This window comes from Ustilaginoidea virens, chromosome 4 (assembly GCF_000687475.1).
Source record: "Ustilaginoidea virens chromosome 4, complete sequence".
Taxonomy (NCBI): Eukaryota; Fungi; Ascomycota; class Sordariomycetes; order Hypocreales; family Clavicipitaceae; genus Ustilaginoidea; species Ustilaginoidea virens.
In genome coordinates, this window is record NC_057319.1 from 4,596,939 (window position 1) to 4,613,222 (window position 16,284).

The 16,284-nt window shown below is 59.6% G+C and overlaps 6 protein-coding genes across 6 annotated transcripts; 2 read left to right on the plus strand and 4 right to left on the minus strand.

Moving 5' to 3' along the window:
* Positions 1-1,448: 1,448 nt before the first annotated feature.
* On the minus strand, positions 1,449-4,277 carry UV8b_05704 (uncharacterized protein; the record flags this gene model as incomplete). The annotated part of the gene is made up of 4 exons (XM_043143201.1): positions 1,449-1,843; positions 1,982-3,928; positions 4,001-4,156; positions 4,250-4,277. The coding sequence occupies 4 exons, from the start codon at positions 4,275-4,277 to the stop codon at positions 1,449-1,451; spliced, it is 2,526 nt and encodes an 841-aa protein (XP_042999134.1).
* A 533-nt stretch (positions 4,278-4,810) lies between these two features.
* UV8b_05705 (uncharacterized protein) lies at positions 4,811-6,023 on the minus strand (the record flags this gene model as incomplete). Its single annotated transcript, XM_043143202.1, has 3 exons — positions 4,811-4,931; positions 5,015-5,707; positions 5,773-6,023. The coding sequence occupies 3 exons, from the start codon at positions 6,021-6,023 to the stop codon at positions 4,811-4,813; spliced, it is 1,065 nt and encodes a 354-aa protein (XP_042999135.1).
* An 872-nt stretch (positions 6,024-6,895) lies between these two features.
* Positions 6,896-7,213, plus strand: UV8b_05706 (uncharacterized protein; the record flags this gene model as incomplete). The annotated part of the gene is made up of 2 exons (XM_043143203.1): positions 6,896-7,031; positions 7,089-7,213. 2 exons carry the CDS (start codon positions 6,896-6,898, stop codon positions 7,211-7,213), a joined length of 261 nt encoding a protein of 86 aa, XP_042999136.1.
* Positions 7,214-8,295: 1,082 nt separating this feature from the next.
* UV8b_05707 (uncharacterized protein) lies at positions 8,296-9,543 on the plus strand (the record flags this gene model as incomplete). The annotated part of the gene is made up of 2 exons (XM_043143204.1): positions 8,296-8,701; positions 8,825-9,543. The coding sequence occupies 2 exons, from the start codon at positions 8,296-8,298 to the stop codon at positions 9,541-9,543; spliced, it is 1,125 nt and encodes a 374-aa protein (XP_042999137.1).
* Positions 9,544-9,778: 235 nt separating this feature from the next.
* On the minus strand, positions 9,779-11,722 carry UV8b_05708 (uncharacterized protein; the record flags this gene model as incomplete). The annotated part of the gene is made up of 1 exon (XM_043143205.1): positions 9,779-11,722. One exon carries the CDS (start codon positions 11,720-11,722, stop codon positions 9,779-9,781), a length of 1,944 nt encoding a protein of 647 aa, XP_042999138.1.
* An 899-nt stretch (positions 11,723-12,621) lies between these two features.
* On the minus strand, positions 12,622-15,428 carry UV8b_05709 (uncharacterized protein; the record flags this gene model as incomplete). Its single annotated transcript, XM_043143206.1, has 3 exons — positions 12,622-13,005; positions 13,106-14,410; positions 14,472-15,428. The coding sequence occupies 3 exons, from the start codon at positions 15,426-15,428 to the stop codon at positions 12,622-12,624; spliced, it is 2,646 nt and encodes an 881-aa protein (XP_042999139.1).
* Positions 15,429-16,284: the final 856 nt, after the last annotated feature.

A 16,284-nucleotide genomic window follows, 5' to 3' on the forward strand; every position in this document is an offset into this window, starting at 1 on the left:
AGATAGGTTTATCTAATTCCTATACTGGCAGAAGAGGTATATTTAGTATTGCCGAGCCCTTAGGGTTAACGAATATCTAAATATTATCCTCTAAAGTACGCTTTTAAATATAATTATACTAGATATCCTAATTATATCGGGATATCAGCCTGACTACTAGTTTAGAGCTATCATCAGTAATAGTACCTATTTTCGCTAACAATAATATTTAGGGCACGAATTAATCTAACGAAAATAGCGGTTAAGATATCGGTTAGTTACTTTTAAAGGAAATATCGCTACTTTCCTTCTAAATAGCCTCCTTTTTAATTAATAAGGCCACACGAGTATATCAGCAATAAGGCTTTTGACGGATTCAACGGGGAACCTAAAGCTTACTTAAATAGGATCCGGAAAATAGTGGCTTTTACAGCAAAATAAAGATAACAGTTAATCTTAAGGCTGGGCCATAAGGTAAGGGATAAAAATAAGGTTTTTATTATGATATTTACGCAATTGCTACCATATCAGAATGCATAGGGAAAATGCGATAATACTTGATTGAAGGAACCAAGTCCTCTCTAAGAGACTTATATTCCCAGCTATTTATAGTGGGATAGGGGGTACCCCTAAGGGCTTACTGATCCAGGGTGAACTCGGCATATCCGACCTCGGATATGACCGATATCCACATTACAGACAAGCCAATTTCCCTCCAATAGCGACACACGGCCCACCCGGCTAAACCCGACCAGGCAGGCATCTTGCCAAGCTAGCCCCAGCAACACGAGGGATTTTCGGGATCCAAGAGAAAAACGCCAGCCTCGACTTTCCAGGGTCCGGCCCCGGACTTGCCGTCAACGACTGACAATCAAGCTCACACCCTGCATGCAGAGCTACCGCTCAGCTGTTTTTTTTTTTTTTTCCCGTGCGTCATCGCAGGCCGCCCCCGTCTCGTGTAAGCTCGTCTAGTGGAAACTCGTCTTGTGAAAGGTTCGTCTCGTGGAAGCTTATCTGAGCACTAATCAGGCGAGATGCGTCCTTGCAGCGGTCACCACTCTCGAGATTGTCAAAGTCCCATCGTCTCAGCCTTGGTTAGGCAGCATCTGGAGCTTCACCAGCGGGCCCTTGACGCCCCTGGCATGGCCGTGTTTGGGACGGGATTGTGAAACGCATCGGAAACTCGGCGCCCAGTTGCGTGTACGTGCTGCACAGATACATACATACCGTCCCAGGTCACCAGGCCGTTTCCCGACTCGCCGGGACGGAAAACGAGCCGGATGTCGATGCCAACTCAACGTCACTTGCGTACGTACAGACAGGATACTCCGGCTAGCTCCTGGCACCCAGAGAGCCCACGACTTTTTTTTTTTTTTCTTTTTTTTCACATTCTCTACCAACATCATCGCTGAAATGCCGCCTAAACGCCTCGAATCATACCTAGTTAGTTATATACACCGTGGTCACGACTATAGCCCCATTCCACCGGCAGCCCATCCGGCGAACCCGTTGACTGGATTTGCCGCATTGCCGCCTTGGCCCGGTTGCGGTTGCGGCAGTGGATGCGGCTGCTGCGGCTGCTGCGGCTGCTCGTGGTTTTGCCCTCGTCGTCTGGCCTCGTCGGCTTGCGCGTTGGCCTGCTGCATCCTCTGTCGATACCACAGGAGTAGAACCAGGGACATTGTGACGCCTAGGATGAGGACGCTTTCCACCACGCCACCTGCGTCGAGATAGTCATCGTCTCCCACGTCCAAGGCATCGTCGTCATTCATGTAGTTGGTGTTCTCGACCTCGTCGTCGTAGGAGCCATCGTCCTTCATGAAATTCGCGATCCACTCAGACAAAGACCAGTCCTTGCTTTTACCTGGCACACTGCCTGTTAGCACGTACTGGCACAAAACTCCCAAGGCCTTTTTCTACCTCTTCTTCTTCTTCTGTTCATCTTTTAAACACCGAGTGGGGGGGAGGGGTTCCGGTGATGGAAATGGTGAATGCTCCTTACTAGGCTCCTCTTCAATAGAGTGAACGTCTCCATGCGTCATCGTGTTCCAGGCACTTCGGATACGGAGCTTGAGCAGACTGAGGGTCACGGGAAGGTAGGCCTCCTCGTTCACCTCCAACGCCTGATCGTAGTACCTCTTGGCCAGGTGAAAGTCTTGCTCGAGGCCCAGCCCGTTTTCGTGCATCCAGCCCAGGTTGAAAAGCGCCTGGGCGCTCTGGGAGTACTCCGACGCCCCCGCGTAGCACTGGACGGCCTTCTTGACGTCTGGCTCGGCACCCAGGCCGTAAAAGTAGTAGTCTCCCATCTTGACGAGCGAGTCGACGTTGGACTGCTTCGACGACCGGGTCCAGTAGATCAAGGCCAGGCTGGGGTTGTCCAGCAAGGCGCTCTCGGCCCCGACTCCGCCGCCCAGCCACCTCGGGGTCGACTTTTTCGACTGCACAATGTCGAGCAGGTAGGCCACGTTGTTCTGGGCCTTCTCGTACCCTTGCTCGGCGGCCATGAGATATTCGAGCACAGCGAGCTCGTAGTCGCCGGAGCCGTACGCCTCGTTGGCGTCGCCCCACGAGGAGACGAGCGGCTCCGCCTTCTCGGCGACGTTCTTGTAGTAGCCCAGGGCCAGGCTGCACGACTTTTCGCGCCCCACGCCGTGGTGCATCATCTCCGCCAGGTAGTAGTGGGACTCGATGTTGCCGTACCGGGCCGCGAGGTCGAAAAAGTTGCTCGCCGCCTGCAGGTCCCCCGAGTCGCCTTGGTCGAGGTACAGGCGGCCCATCTCCACCTGAGCCGGGGCGTAGTCGCCGGCCGCGGCCTGCTGCAGCAGCTCCGAGGCTCGCCTGACGTTTTCCTTTTCGCCGTGGCCGTTGAGCAGCATCAGGCCCATGCCGTACTGCGACTGGGGGTCGCGGAGCTTGATGCCGCGCTCGAACCACACTCTTGCCCTGTCGAAGCTTTGCGGCACGCCGTCGCCCCGGAGGTACATGCGGCCAAGGAAACCCGCGGCCTTGGCGGCAATCTTGTCGGTGCCCGGCTTGACGTTCTCGGCGAGCCGGCCGTCCTTCCTCCAGTACTTGTAGGCCACCTGGAGGAAGTACTTGCGCGCCACGTTGAAGTCCTGGCCGAGCCCCCGCTGCCCTTCGTAGAATATCCTGCCCAGGTTGAGCGAGGCTTTGATGTCCCCCTTTTGCGACATGAGGTCCAGGTACTCGATGACGTCGCCGATAGCGGCGTTGGCATCCGAGTGCACGTTGACCTTGCGCGCGTTCATGCCGGAGCTGGCTGCGCTGGCGCCCTCGCCGTAGACGCCGCCGTGGTCGTCGGCGATCCGCCAGCTCTGCGAGATCCACGACACGCCCCCGGGAGGGCCGGATCGGTACCACTGGACGGCCTTGTCGGCGACGCGCTTGTAGTACCTGACGGCCACGTCGCAGCTCTTCGAGGCGCCGATGCCGACGTGGTGCCTGTAGGCCGCCGCCATCTCGGCCCGAGCGTCTCCCCGTATGGCGGCGAAGGTGTAGTAAAGCAGCGCCTTGGCCTGGTCTCGAGGCACCACGTTGCCGATGCCGGTCGAGTGGAAGAGGCCCAGCATGTACTGCGCGGTCGTGTTGCCGTGGTTGCTGGCCAGATCGTCGTAGTATCTGTAGGCGGCGTGGAGGTCCCTCGGGTAGCTATGGTTGCCGAAGAAGCTGAACTCGGCCAACAGGTGCAGAGCATCCGAGTTGTTTTGGTTCGCGGCCGTTTCCAGCAGCTGGACGGCTTTCCCGAGAGGACCGCTCGCCGCGGGTTTTGGCTGGCCTGGAACCGGGGCCGCAGCCGGTCCCGTAGGAATGGTGTCTAGGATATAGCGGACAACGGTCCCCACGAGCCCGCTTGCCCTCTTCCTCCGCTGCCGGGACGACCGCGACACTTTGGTCAGCTGCGCAAGTGCGGCGTCGACGAGTTCGGCCCCTAACGCGCGACTCCATTAGTCAAGGCGACGGGGGCGTCTTTTCCCCAAGGCGTAGATATGATCTCACTGACCTGGCTGCCGAGCCGCCGGCTGGGCATGGTCTGTCCCGACATCCGTCCTGGGACCGAGACGGTGATCAGCAGGCTCTCGCCTGGCGGTGCCGTCTCCGAGATTCTCCTGGTAGTACTGTGCGTTTGTCCCCAACGTGCTGGTCGCCTGTGAAAGCACTGCCTCGGCAGAGTTAGTTGGAATGGAACACCTTGTTTCGACGACTGCCCCGAAGGGAGGGGGGGGGGGGGGGGGGTGGGGGTGCAACTTACGGAGAAGGCAGAAGGCTAATCTCCTCATGCTGGGCAAAAGCTATGTGCCAGAAAGCAGTGATTGGATCCAAAGCATGGCCGTCTCAGCTTCAGAGGACAGGAGACCGGGCTTGGTACGGACGACGGAGGCAAGGCAACGAACGAGCGAGGTCCTGGAGATGATGGCAGTTGTTTGCCACCTGGAGCCTTGCTGCCGTGTCGGAAGAAGATACAAGCAATTTGGCAGACTTCTACAAGCTGTCCACTTCGAAACGGCTGGGGGGTGGGGGCCGCCAGCTCCTGGTTGGTTGCCTTGGTGCCTCTGGAAGTCTGCACAAGTGCCGCGCTCAGGGAAGCAGCCATGTCATTGGACGGAGCAACCAGGTACATTAATACATGCACGCTCATCCCGCCTTGGGACTTGGATGATGAGCTTTGATGAGCTTTTTTATCAATTTTGCCGCCTCGCATTGACAACCAAATGGACAATTCAATTCCACATTTTTGGCGGAGCGACCGCCGGTCATCTAGCTACGGTTGAATGTGCGGTTGCCGCCCCGTCGACGACAGTTTGAAGCACGCCTAGTCCAGCTCGTGGGCTAGTTTGATGGCCTTTGACTTTCCAGCATCAAGAATAACGGCCGGATCCTCGTCTGACCCTTGACGAGTCACCTCGTTTCCGTTCTTGGTTGTCGTAGACGCCCTACGCCCGGGTTAGCAGACATGTCGTCTGGAGACGTGTCGTATGGAGCGCGATTGGGACCGTTGAGATGCGCCGGCACTCACTTTGCATGCTTGACGTCCAGCACCTTGCCTTGAGGATGACCTTGGCCCCATTTCCAGCTGACGGTGTCGCCAGGCTTTGGCTCCCCGTCTGTCTTGCCGCTGCTGGGCGCTTTCTTCTCCCCGTTGTGCTTGTTGCCGTCCTTTTGGGCCTTTGCTGACCCCTTGGCATTTCGGGTCTTGGACTTGGACCTGGTGTTTTTAGAAGCGCTGCTTGGCCCGTCTTCTGCGTCGTCTTCTGCGTCGTCTTCTGCGTCGTCTTCAACCTCGTCCTCTGACTCGTCCTCTGCATTGTCCTGTGCTTCATCTGTTGCTACTTCTTCAACCTTATCCTCTGCGTCGTCGTCATCCTCGTCCTCTGCGTCGTCGTCACCCTCGTCCTCTCCGTCGTCGTCACCCTCGTCCTCCGATCCACCACTATTCCCTTCCTCCTCGCCTCCACCATCTTGCGTTCTACGAGAGCCCCCATTCGCAGTCTTCTTCTTCTTCTTTGCTCCGAGAGACTCGTCCTTGCGGCTTCGCTTCTCTCCAGCGCCGGCATCGTCCTCGGTGCCATCGACATTGTCCGCCTTGCTGCTCCGTTCCTTCAAAATGTCATGGCCCCAATTCTTCAGCGACGCATAAGACTTGGTCTTCTTGACCTCTTCAACCGGCTTCTTCTCATTGACCGCGCTTTCCTGGGCCAAGTGGCGTTTGCTTCGTTGGCGACATGTCAGTCGCAGGAGATGGGTGTCGGCGTGTCAAACGAGGGGAAGCCATACCAGTACGACACCACCTTTCGCATATGCTCGATTTGCTCGTCAGTGTACTTTTTCGGCTCTTTCCGTGGATTGTCCCGGAGGATCTGGACAATCTTGCGGCCGCTCTCATGGCCGACGGATTCTCCATCCTCGGAGCCCTTCGACCAGCCTGCGTCGGCGGAATCGGATGACTTGAGCCAGTCTTCAAGCTCCGAGGCTGTCATGTTGACAAGACTGTTAAAGTCTTGGACGACATCACCCTTGCTCTTCATGGTCGGTTCGGCTATTTTTTTTTTTTTTTTTGGGTGCAGAAACGTATGTGTAACGGTGAGTAGGGTGGTGCAGGAATCTGTCTGCGGGCTTGCGACATGCAAAGAAATCAGGACGGCGGCTCCAACCTTCGTTACGAGGTTGCTATTTTTTGAGCAGGGCGCCGTTACCATTTGCAAACCAAACGCTAACAAGTCGTCGCGTCATAGAGCCCACACGTCCGTTGCGCCCGTTGATGACTTCAACATTCACAACGCGGACCCACTTCACGCCCGGTCACGGCTTTCATCAACGTCTAATCCCAGGTCGGTCGACCATGAAGGGCACGTCGTCATGATCCAAGCCACAGCCGCTTTTTCTTTGCCCTTCCTTCGAAATCCGGCGGGGTGCGGGATCGCGATTTCGTCGTCCGAGATCTGCGAGCAAACCCCGTCAATCTTTGGTTCACGTCTGCTCCAAGTCTTCGACGTCAGTCCGCGCCTCATCGGCGTCGTGGTGGAGCCGTCGATTCCAACGGCAGGAGTCTAACCGGAACCGTGAAACAAGGCCAAGGGAGAAGAAGAGCGGAAGCAATGAGGATCAGCGACCTCTACTCTGAACAGCTGCACGAACCAACCGGGTCTGACGCGCATGGTTCGAGCCACGATCGGGAAGTTTCCGTCGACGAGCACGGGGTGGTCCCATGCAGTTTTCCGTTGCGCTGCGTCGAGCTTGTCCTTTGCGAGAACGAATGAATGCACTATAAAGACAAGGGCCTTTTCCATGGGACATTCGTTGTCGCAACCCAAGCAACTCAGCCAACGAACCTCCATCGTCAAAAAAAATCCACCATTACTTTACAAAACCCAATACCTACCTGTCTTTCAATTTCAAAATGGCCCGCACACAGCAAGTGCCTGTTGTTGACGACGCGCCCGTCTCCACTCCGCGCGACGAGGAAGTCAAGCCTCTTCCCGATGATGTGGACGAGGACAGCTTTGACGAAGCGGTCAGCAAAGACCCGGAACTTGGTCAGTCAGCTCCCAGTGACGGGGGTTGCGTGGCGACGGCTAACAACCTTTCCACAGAGAAAGACATGGTGGACGGAATCGACGAGTCCAACATTATCGACGAGACGACTCGAGGCGCCAAGCCGACGAGCGGGTCGTACAAGGAGCCTAGCGATGATGTGAGCGACCTGGTTGACGAATAGAGGAATTGGCGCAAGGGCTGCACCTGCACGGTCCGGCCGTCTTGCGCAATCTTGCCATGTACGGAGTAGATGTCTCTTAGAGCAGTCAAAATCGGAACATGACAACGTGCTGCGCTGTGCATCGGAGTGAGTCCTTGAGACAAGGCACCAGGCCGGCGGTGACACTAGCAGGCGTTGAGCCGGTTGGCTTGCATTCCCAGCTTCGGTCCTGGCAGGAAGCCCACTGGAGTGCACGTTGGCGTAGGATGTAATGGCCACACGCAGACAACGCATAGTTTGCAGCCCAGACTCTAGCCTCCAGACGTGCTCCCATCACCGGATCCCACGCCCACGGTGAACCAACTCGGTTGTTCTGCAGCCACGCTGCACCAACAGTGCCGGCCGGTTGGTGCATATGGCCAACCCCCCAGACAATAGCCGTCAATGCCCGTCACCAAGCCCAGACACGGCCAGACACTCTCGCCTCAGATGCTGGGTCGTGATGCTCCGGGCCCAAGGTCCTGCGGATTCACGCAGCGGGCATGTTGCTGCTTGCGCTGTGCAACCTCGCGGCCAGCAACCGATTCTGTCTGGGATGCGTAGCCACTGGCCGAGACTCGCGAGGTCCTCGACCAGACCAAGGGGGTGCGATTTGCACGGATGGGTCGTCATGGCCGGACTGAGTGAGATGAGGCGAGACGCGAGCTTTGCCGAGTCTGTTTCGACGCGTCGGAACCGCGCGTCGGCCGAGGTGCTGAAGGCCCGAACCTGGTGCTGAAACCAAGGTCATCCAGCTCTTCTGTTCCGAGCAAGCCGCCGGATCCGCCGAGCACTTCAAGACCGACCCGGTCCGGCTCTCTTGGCAGCATCGTGGTCAGTTTGATGGCGCGAATGTTTGAATGTTTGCTGTGACGGCTGTCGACAAGTAGGGTTTCCGCTAGCCGTCCGGCCCAATGGTGACGAATCTGACGCCCCACCTTGCCGGAGGCGCGGGCAACCCAGGGGATGAAAAAAAGAGCTTCAAAAAAGTCCCGCTCGACGGGATTTCCATCTTCATCCCCCCGTCAAGCACCTCGACAAAAAGCGCGGCCGCCCTCGTCGACATGCGCGCCATCCTCAGCATCGCCTTTGGCCTCTCCGCCGCCGCCGCCGCCGCCGCCGTCAACGTCCCCCGCGACGGCGACAACGACGACCGCCTCCCGCAAGCCCCTTGGGTCACCGTCAACGACGAGGGCAACCCCGTCACGACCCTGACGCCGGCCGTCTCCTCCGTCAGCGGCACGCCGTCGCCCGTCGACGCGGCCCCCCACGACCTCACCGCGTCGCTGTACACCGTGACCAACTACGGCCACGTCTACACCAGCACGGGGCTGCCGCCCAACCCGACGGCCACCAACGCAAAGACCAACGAGGGCTCCTTTTCGCGATGCTTCAACCAGCGCGGCGCCTACGCCCCCTTTTGCCGTCCCACGCACAACTCGACCATCTACACCGGCCGCACCTACTACGGTAAGCTTCAGTCTCGATGGCCGTCCCGCCGTCTTCGCTGTCTTCGCTGTCTCCCTCATCTTCCTCCCTTCTGCCCCCTCCTCGTCCGTCCGGTCAGCTCACGAAGCAAAAAAAAAAAAAAAGTCACCTGGGACCCCGACTGGTACAACGCCACGCTGTCGCCCTTTGTCTCCCTCCGCATCAACTACTACAACGACACGAATGGCCAAATCTCCGACCACGACGTCTCCCCCAAGAGCTACCCCGTGTCGTGGGGCTTCCTGCCCTTGCCCGTCACCGGCGACAACCTCCGGGGCCACCACCTCGGCAACAACGTGACGCTGCAGCTCGTCGGGCACCCCATCAGCAACACCACGGCCGCCACCAACCACACCGTCGAGCTGCCCGTGACGATTGCCAACCCGCCTTTTGACCCGACGCCCCCGACCCCCGTGCCGCGCGGCGACACGCTCAAGATTGCCCTGCCCGTGACGTTTGGCGTGGTGGCGTTCCTCGTCCTGGGCGTTTGCCTGTGGAACCGCAAGACGCGCCGCATCGAGCTCGGCAACATCATGAGCCGCTCTCGCCGAGGGTACACTGGTCGTCGCCAGCGAAACCACCTGTTCAGTCGCAAGGACCACGGGATACAGCTGGACGACGCGGGGCCTCCGGCCGACTACCGCGACGCTCCCGACCGGGCGGGACGCGACAGCCGCGACAGCCGCGACAGCCACCATGGCCCTGCGGCTGGTAGTCCTGGCGGCGGCGGCGGCGGGACCTTTGAGGAGCAGGATACCACTGGTGGACGCAATGCGTTCCGGGATGAGGTCAGACGTCAGGAACGGGAGAGGGGGGAGTGGTGACCCGTAGGTTTAAATAACAGCGTCTCAGATGTGCCACGTCTCATGTAGTGCGCGTGGTGTGTTGTGCTTCTACGTCATCATTGATGCGTCTCCTCTTTATGCTTCAAAGCGTACGTCGTCAGGGGTACAAAGACTGTGGGCATTTGTTTTCCCCACCAAAACCACTCCCTACGCCACCCAGCCCCGACTCCGAGCAATGCCACGCAAACGCCGACAAACGTAAAAATGCGCGCTTTTACACCTTGATTCGTTTGCTCTCAAGCGACGGGCAACCCAGTGCCACTTCCTGACAGTCCCTCTTGGCCGGCGACGATCCTGGCCCGTTGGCCGATGATGCCTCTGCAAGTGCGTGCAGGCCGTCGCCGTAGGCGGCACAGAGATCTAGCCGGTCCTCTCCCCGGGCCAGAGGCCTCATAAAGGCTGCGGGGATGGCAGTGGCCAGCCTGCAGCTCGCCTGGCATGGCTGGTACGAGTCGGTGGTCCAGGCCGTGTCGGCGTAGTTCTTGGCCTCGGCGATGGTGTAGCCGCAGCTGAAGCCCTCGTGGTACGCGTCCGGCAGGATGACAATGGTCTCGCCGGGGCGCTGATCCACGATCCGGTAAGGGATGCCCAGCTTGTCCAGCTTGTCGGGGAAGAAGAACTCGGCGCGGTGGCGCATGAACTGGGAGCAGCCCGACCCGCGGCCCAGGGCTTCCTCGGCAACGTCGACGGCCGTGGCGGGCACCACGACCCAGATCTTGCGCCCCTTGTACAGGTGGTTCAGCGAGGCCAGACGAAAGTCCTCGGCGTGGATCTGAAAGGTGGCCCCAAAGTAGGGCCCGGACTCGTACACGTAGGGCGTGTGTATGCCGGGGATGACGGCCTTTGTGTGGTCCAGCTTGTCGCCCTTGAGCGGGTGTATGGGGCTCCGCTCCGGGACGCCGGCCAGCCGCCTCTGGGTCTCGGTCCAGGCAGGCACGTCCACCCGGTACCGGATGTTGCGCAGCTGCCTGTTCTGGCTCTTGCGGAACAGCTGCTTGAGGGCCTTGAAGGCGGCCTCGGCAGAGTCGGCGAACTGCGGCGGCGGCGGCGGGCACTGCTGCGACCAGTCAGGCGCTGCTCCTCGCGAAGGTGCGGTGCTGACTTGCCACGAGAGCGACCTCCGGACCAGCCTGACCTTGTACGTGTTGGCGGCGACGTGCTGGGCGGGGGTTTCGGGCAGGGCGCCGTGCAAGCCGGGGGGGGTCGCGACCTTGAAGCAGCCGTCGGCGTCGGCGCCCAGGCTCCTGGCGTGGGCCAGAACGGCAGGGAAGTCGGCCCACTGCTCCGCGGTCGGCTTCAGGCGCAGAACACGGTGGCCTTGGACTTGGACATCATGGTCGTGTTCAATTTCGCCGGCTTTGACGACAGAAACAGCCCGATCGCTGGGTGACAGCCGAGACCTTCCGGGTGACGGACGGTCAAGTGTTGTCGCGAGGGCATCCGTCTTGATTGGTAGATTTGGCAGGACAACAGGCGGCGGGGATGAAGGCAATGGCGCGGCACTGCACGTAGTCGAGGCGGCCGTCTGCGAGCTGGACGAGACGAGCGGACAACTCCCAATCAAGGCACCGTCGACTGTTGCTGTGTGTGCGTCCGTCCTGGTTGATGGAGCTGGCGGCGCGGCAGACGGGCATGCCGATGATGGTGCAGTACTCCAGGCGGCCGTCTGCGAGCTGGACGAGACAATCAAGGCACCGTCGACTGCTTCCCCATGTGAATTCCGTCTCGCAGGTTTGCCCTGCCCGTCGGTGGATAAGGCTGGCGGCGCGGTAGCCGCATCAGGTACCCTGGTCTGCTGGTTCGCCGTCTCTGGCACCAGCCTCATCACCGGCTCTTCCTGCTGCAGGGCGGGCGGCCTGGCCGGCGAAGCCAAAGAATGTGCCTGTGTCGGCTGCTGCAGCGACACCTGGCCTCCCAACTCGTCGACATCTCGAGCCTCGACGGCCACGCTGTCCGACGTTCGACTCGCAGTTCCAGATGCCGACGGGCCACAGCAGCAGCAGCAGCAGCAGCAAGTGCCGCAAAGACCCCTGTCCGCTGTCGAGGTCGCATTGGTCTGCAGCACCGCCAGGGCCTCTACCCCGGCGCTCGTTTGACCCTGCAGGCTCGTCATGCAGGAGGCGAACGTGTGCGGTTCCTGGTCCAGCGTCTGAGCCATGCTCCCCCCCCTTGCTTCTGCACTCTGCATCTCACTTTAGCCAAGAAATAAAGGATTTGAAATCGATGACAACGAGTGAACAAAGCTGGACAGTCTCAGGGCGGCGCCAGATGGGGAGTGGATTTGACGTGGGGAGGAGGGGGGGAGGGGGGGGGGGGGGGCCGGGGCCTCGCTAAAGCTGCCTCCCCTTGGCGGAAAGACCGAAAAAAAAAAAAAGATGAAGAAAAAAGAGAGAGAAAAGAGCCCGCCCGCAAAATGTCACAAAATGTCACAGATGGAAGGATGGGCCGTTTTTGCATCACATGCATGCAGCCTTTGAAGAGAAGCTCGCTCTCTCAACCACATTCACGTCGGATTGAAATGCAGTCGTCACAGGGGAGGGTCGAACACGTCGGTGGGTTCAGTCTGGTCCGTTTTCGGGCTCTGGTGCAGCAGTATTGCATGCGGACGACGGCAGGAGCGACCTGGCTGGAACGACCCGGCTGGCAATCACGCACGGCACGTCACGGCACGTCACGTCACATCTCGCCTCCACCTCCTCGGCAGTCGACAAACGTGGGGGCGGGGCGTCACTGGCAATGCCGCTGCAATGCCGCTGCAATGCCGCTGCAAGTTGACCGCTGCTACATACCAGCACCGGGCCAGGCCAATTAATTACTTATACGCCTGGCCAGGCATGATCGAGGGCCACCAGACGTTCTATAATGCTATGTAATAGCAGTTGCCACCGCCGACAACATCCAAGCAACCAACATACCCTGCCATCGTCTCACCACAACCATCTTCGTCTTGTACGGGGGGTATCAATTTGCACCGCGTCCAGGCCACGGTTTCCGCTTCCCTCATGCACCACCGCTTCCCCAACTTTTTTCTACCATTGCATCCCGACAAAACAGTCATCATGAGAATTCGTCAGCACAGCTCGCACGGGTAAGCCCGCCTACTTTCTGGACAAGTTCCTTTGTCTCGCGAGCAATCTCAAAGGCAATCGGTGGCAGGGCCTGAGTCCACAGGTGCCAGCTTCGGTCGTCCTGCCCAGCCCCGGAACGAGCAATGTCCTGGCCTCTTTGGCTGGCATCCAAGAGTCGGTCGCGCGTCTCTTCGAGTGCCGACGCCATGCCGCCGTATCCGCATTTCCGTGTTTCATCCACCATGTTGCCAACGATTGCTTCGATGGAGAGTACATGGCTCGCAATCTGCTTTCTCTGGCCGCCTCCGCGGACGCAGCTCACCAGGTTCTGAATATCGGACACCAAGGGCGCAGTTTGGTCATCCAGGTACAACTGAAGACTGCCGTCAGCGGGCGTTCCTCCCTCTCCCCGTGGATGCGGACGTGCGGGGCAGGAAAAGTCACAGGCCGCTATATGCGTCGTAGGGGCGTACCTTGAGGTCGTCGGGTCGACCATGGTGGTAGCCGTTGGGACCGCCGCCGCCGCCAAGATATCCTCCTCCTCCTCCTCCGCTCGTCCCGCCGCTCGCCGCCCCGCCGCCCGGGTGGCCCACGGATTCCCTGGGAGAGCTGATGGTGCTGTACGTCGAGGATTCGGCGCTGGCCCGAGGGCCGACGCCCCCTAGCCCCTGGAACGGCGGGGGCGGGGGAAGGCTGCCCCGTCTAGACGGCTGGGCAGTGCTGCTGGGCGAGAAGAAGCCGGCCGGGTCGACGGGAGTGAGGGCCCCGTCGTCATCCTCCTCGAGCTCGCCAGGCGGTGTCGGCCGTATCTTGACCACGCGCAGCAGGTCGACAATGGACACGGAGAGGTTGGAGGCGGCGGCATCGAGAAGAGACACGGGCGACAGCCCGCCTGCGGCGGCAAAGTTCTTGGAGGCCGTAATCAGCCCGTTGGCCGTCGACGACACTCTTGCCTTCAGCCTGCCCTGCTGCTGAATCGCGTCGTCGTCGTCGTCGTCGTGCGGCGTGGACTCGTCCAGCTCTCTCGTAATGCGACGGACGCTGACCACGACCCGTTTCATGGCGGCCACCAGCTTTTCGGGCGAGTCGTTGCGTGCCGACCGCAGCAGCTCGTCAATCGACATCTGGAACCTGGTGACGTGCACGTCCCTGATTACGCCGTCGTCCTGGACGAAGCCCTTGTCCCGGAGGCAATCCGCCGCGCCTTGGTCCAGGGCGATGCCCTGCAGCGATGCCCGCATGCCGCCTTGCTGCGTCTTGGAGCGGGCGTACCGGTTTCTCCAGTCGCGCACCTCGCGCTCCAGGTCCTCAATCGTCTTTTCCAGCTCCAGCTGCTTGTCGTACGTGGCGGCACTCTGCTGTGAGAGAAGCCTCATCTCCTCGAGAAACTCCTGCGCCTCCTTGCGCACTTGTTCCGTGACCTGCTCCTGTTGCCGCAGGGACTGCCGCAGCTCCTCATTCTCCCGCTGAATGTCGGCATCCGACCTGGTAGAGGAGGAGGCGGCCTCCATCGCCTGGCTGGCTCGCACGCGGTCCAGTTCTTGCTTCATGGATGCGTTTAGGTCCTGGGCTTCGGCAAGCTTGCTCTCGAGGTCCAGGCGGACATTGCTCCACTCCTGCTTCTCCAGGCTCGCGGCGGCGGCTGCTCTCGAGCGTTCGCCGTCTAGGGCCGCCTTCATCTCGTCGTCCTTTTTCTTCATCGTGTCCTCCATATCTGCCAGTTTACTCTGCAGGCTCCTAATCTGCCCTTGATAGTCATCCGTCACCTTCTTGTCGGCCTGTGACCACGTTAGTCTTTCTTTTTTTTTTTTTGGGATGTGGCGATGGCGGCAGTCCTACCTCTGCGGCACCCGCGTCGTCATCTTCCTCCAGCATCGTGCTCTTGTTGGGCACAATGGTGTTGTTTTGGTTTAGTTGCTTGGGCATGGGTCGGCTAAACTCGCCGTTCGCAGGGTTTGCGGGGTGCAGAGGGTTGGGAGAGGCAGGAAAGCCGTACCCGTCTGGAGGCGGCGGCCCACCGCGGATCGAGCTGGCATCGGACGGTCGGCGCCTGTTGCTCTGAGCTCGTGGTGGAAACATGCCGTTGACGGGGGTTCCGTTGCGGCTGATGGGCCCGCTGCGCATCGACGTGGAGCTCCCTCCTCGCGGTATGTCCCTGCCGACGAAGCTGGGAAATCGTCTCTCCAGCTCGTGATAGACGTCGGCGGCGAGGTCGCGAAATCGGGGAGGCCCCAGGGAAGAGAGCCTCTGGCGTGCTTGGTTCCTCTTTGGGTGAAACGTCTTCTCGGGCAGCAGAAACTGCGAGGGTGTGTTGGGCGCGTTGGGCGGAGCTCTGGCCATGGCCTGCCGGCGCAGCAACTCGTCGAAAACATCGGTGCTGAGCTCGAAAAACTGCACTGCCGAGAGTCGCAGGAGCTTGTCGCGTGCCTTGTTGGTCTGCTGTCTCGCGTCGTTGCCCCTGGCGGTGAGGAAGGCCTTGAGAGCAATGTAGTGTTCAATCAGGACGGATTCGTCCAGTTCGGTTCGGCTGCCGTTGGGACCGCCGTCACTTCCTCCAAAGATGTTCGTTCCGGTACTCGATCGACCTACGGACGGCGGGGGCGAAGGGCCTCCATTGCTTCGGGGTCCCGGAGGGAAGCCATTCAGGCTCATGGTCCCGTTGGAGCCTCCCGAGACGGGGGGTGAGGCAAGGTTGCCGCGGCCGCCTTCCTCGCGAGAGGGATATTTTGATAAAGACCACTCACTTCCACCTAAAGAGACTGGAGATAACGGTACATTGCGGCCAACGGCGCTCATGATCGGGGGGGAAGGGGGGGGGAGACTATCGTGGGCGCGCAATGGCAAGCTTTCCATGTCCCGTCAAGACTGTCTCAAGCAAAGGAGGCGACGCCGCAGCAAAACATCCCCTCTGCGGACACGGCAAGGAGCAGGCACCCACAAATGGACAGCCCCCTTGGCGGCTTAGGGTCAGGCCGCAGCAGCCTCTGGTCAATGGAGTCTAGAATAAATTAAGATTTGGTCCTGGTCCTGGTCCCCTTTTTTTTTTTTTCCCTGTTTTTGCTGCTTTTCATCAAACGCGATTTTCGTGATGGTGTCTTGCCAGTTTGTTCGACTCCGCAGTGAGTAGTTGATGCTGAGAAGGAATAATCTTGAGGCGACAGAGTAACAATGTGAGTGGGAAGAGTAAATGGAGTGAGGAGAAGTTGACAGAATCGGGATCAGGGGGCGGGGCGGTCGGCGCTTGTGCGAGTCTGGTGGTTCCTGCCTGTCGTCTTGTCTGGCTGGCAGGCCCTTTCTGGCAGGTTCGGTGCACAGCTACAGTGGCAGCTTCAGTGGCAGCTTCAGTGGCAGCTTAATGCCAGTGCAGCGATCGCGCGGCTACTTGTTGTCGACCGGATCTGAGTCTTGTTCCATCTGGAGACGGTCGCGGTGTCTAGTGCACAATGGGCCATTTGACGATAAAATCAATGTCACCTGCCGACAACTCCTGGCCACGAGAGGCCGCTGCAGCCACTGCAAAATTACGTGACAGGAGCGAAAGCAGGGATGGACTCGATTGCACCACTCAGAACGAGGACACTAATCGGAGTGGGGACTTGGCCTGCAGGGGCGGAGGCGCGGGTTGCAAGGCCGCTGCGGCTGACAAAAAGGA